The 2,500-nt window shown below is 45.9% G+C and overlaps 1 protein-coding gene across 2 annotated transcripts in view; it reads left to right on the top strand.

The window, feature by feature from the left end:
* Window positions 1-2,500, top strand: part of cdh11 (cadherin 11, type 2, OB-cadherin (osteoblast)) — a 19,736-nt gene that overhangs the window by 157 nt on the left and 17,079 nt on the right. The window contains exons 1-3 of one of the 2 annotated variants that reach the window (XM_048263231.1): window positions 1-82; window positions 400-426; window positions 1,235-1,529. The exon at window positions 1-82 is cut by the window's left edge and continues 157 nt beyond it. In XM_048263231.1, the coding sequence (XP_048119188.1) occupies window positions 1-82; window positions 400-426; window positions 1,235-1,529 (404 nt within the window). The remainder of the gene's footprint in view (window positions 83-399; window positions 427-1,234; window positions 1,530-2,500) is intronic. The other variant, XM_048263232.1, reaches the window with a different exon arrangement.

The following is a 2,500-nucleotide window of genomic DNA, read 5'->3' as shown; positions in this document are numbered from 1 at the left end:
TCGGTCCAAGCGAGGCTGGGTCTGGAACCAGTTCTTCGTCATCGAGGAGTACACAGGCCCCGACCCCGTGCTGGTCGGACGGGTGAGTCTGAAAGGGTCAGGGTGGCTAGCTGGCTTTCCTGCAGATGTCATTTCCTGTCTTATTCAGAGTATGTGTGTGTGTGTGTGTGTGTGTGTGTGTGTGTGTGTGTGATTTCTCTCTCACTCTCTCTACTATACTGTATCTGAATATATATATATATATATAGGACTTGTATGAGAGCAATGTGTAATATGTTTTATAAGCCTGACTGTAAAGCAATTGTTTATTGCTATAAATATATATAAAACTCTTTCTTCTTCTCTTTTTCTCTCTTTCTCATTCACCATCCTTCCTTAATATTGTTATTATCCTACAAGTATGCCCAAGACAAAGTTCTCTTAAAGGTGACCACTATGTGAAAGTTTCTATTAAATTCAGTGCTGTGCGTTGTCCTTGCAATATCCTCCATTGGTTCTACCACTGCAATCAGTGGCCCACTTGATTAAAGGTTATAAATTGGATTTCCTTTTTAATATCGCCGCAGTCCCCTGTGAGAGGGGCGCGTGGGAAATGGACCGGGATTTATAGCCTGACATTATGATAACAAATGTGGCTCAACATACGCCTTCGAAAATCCACCTGGACTCCAGTAACGCTCCCCTACAAAGCGTAAAGGAAATCTGAAAGCCTGTTACATCATCGATCAATAGCACTGCAGAACTCTGAAGGATACAACTAATGATTTTGGAATGTAGGGGAGAAATGTTTTAGCCTCCAGGTGGACAAAAATAGGTCCATTGATTTGACACAGATTTCTTACAGACTTTATGTAAAGTGCTATATTTTTTACAAGCAGGCAAGCTGAATACTGTGGGCATGGGCATGTGTCCTGCAATGTCTTCCTGCAACAGGAAGTCTGAGTCTGACATGGCAAAGCATTATGGGTGGTGTCCATGAGTCCCATCAACATTGAACTTCATATCCCAGAAGTCTTCAGCAAATAGACAAACATTTAACAGATAGTGTTGACTGTTGATATATCCCTCTGTCTGCTCTCTCGTCTGCTCTGCCTTTAATCGTTTCCCTCTCTCTGTCTCTCTCTGTCTCTCTCTCTCTCTGTCCCTCTCTCTATCTCTCTCTCTCTCTCTCTCTCTCTCTCTCTCTCTCTCTCTCTCTCTGTCTCTTTCTCTGTCTCTCTGTTCACCTCTTCAGCTCCACTCTGACGTGGACAGCGGCGATGGGAACATCAAGTACATTCTCTCAGGGGAGGGCGCAGGCACCATCTTCGTCATCGACGACAAGACGGGCAACATCCACGCCACCAAGACGCTGGACCGCGAGGAGCAGGCGCAGTACACGCTGACGGCACAGGCTGTGGCCCGCGACACGATGAAGCCCCTGGAGCCGCCGTCCGAGTTCATCGTCAAGGTGCAGGACATCAACGACAACCCTCCCGAGTTCCTGCACGGGCCCTACTACGCACGCGTCCCCGAAATGTCCAACGTTGGTGAGTGCGGTGATGTGGGGCATATCTCAGCAATGGTGGGCAGGGGGTGGAGAGGGGTGGACGAGACGGGTGGGGGGTGGAGGGAGATGTCTGACTACATCCCTCTCCACCCTCCAAACCCACAGGCTCAGATCTGCTGCATTATTCAGGCCTGTGAAATGGGAGCTGGAGGAAGTGAGTCGTAAGGGCTGTTGATGTTGTTGTGCAGAATGATGGCTGGTTTGTTCCTGTTCATTTAGGTGGTCGTAGGGAGGGTGTGTGTGTGTGTGTGTGTGTGTGTGTGTGTGACAGAGAGAGAGTGAGAGAGATTTTTGTGTCTGTGTGCTTTCGATGATTTGCTTTAGAAAAGGTACATCTGTGAGTGACTGTAACTGGTCTTTTGTGCATGCAAATGCCTCTGTGTGTGTGTGTGTGTGTGTGTGTGAGAGAGAGAGATTGTGTGTGCATTTAGTTTTCTCCCTCCTTCCTCAATGTTATACATCATCCATAACGCAGGCCTGTCACTAAGTAACGATCTGTCACCATCCACTGCCAAACTTATGTGTGCCACAGAGGACTTAGCCGCTGTACATATTGATTTCATCTAAACCTAAATATACATCTTCATGTCTGCCATCACACACACACACACACACACACACACACACTGCATGTAGCAATGAACCATTTCGAGCCAAACACAATCACATTCATGACTTAAAGTAGCAATGATTGCATTCATACATATTAATTCATACATTTAGCACCATATATTTTCGTAATGGCAATTGCAAATGCTAATTACTGTAAAATAGAAGACTAGATGAGACAGGCTGTTAATGTCACAATTCAAACCATTAGCATCATCCCAGTCTAGAGGGAGTGAAGGTGTACCAGTAATTACAGTAGAGATATGCTGTGTTTGATTAATCAGGCATCAAACAGCCCCTAGTTACACAACCAGAGCACAATTCCACACTTACCTCTTACCT

The sequence above is a fragment of the Alosa alosa genome, chromosome 14 (genome assembly GCF_017589495.1).
Source record: "Alosa alosa isolate M-15738 ecotype Scorff River chromosome 14, AALO_Geno_1.1, whole genome shotgun sequence".
Classification (NCBI taxonomy): domain Eukaryota; kingdom Metazoa; phylum Chordata; class Actinopteri; order Clupeiformes; family Clupeidae; genus Alosa; species Alosa alosa.
This window is presented reverse-complemented; position numbering and strand designations above follow the sequence as displayed.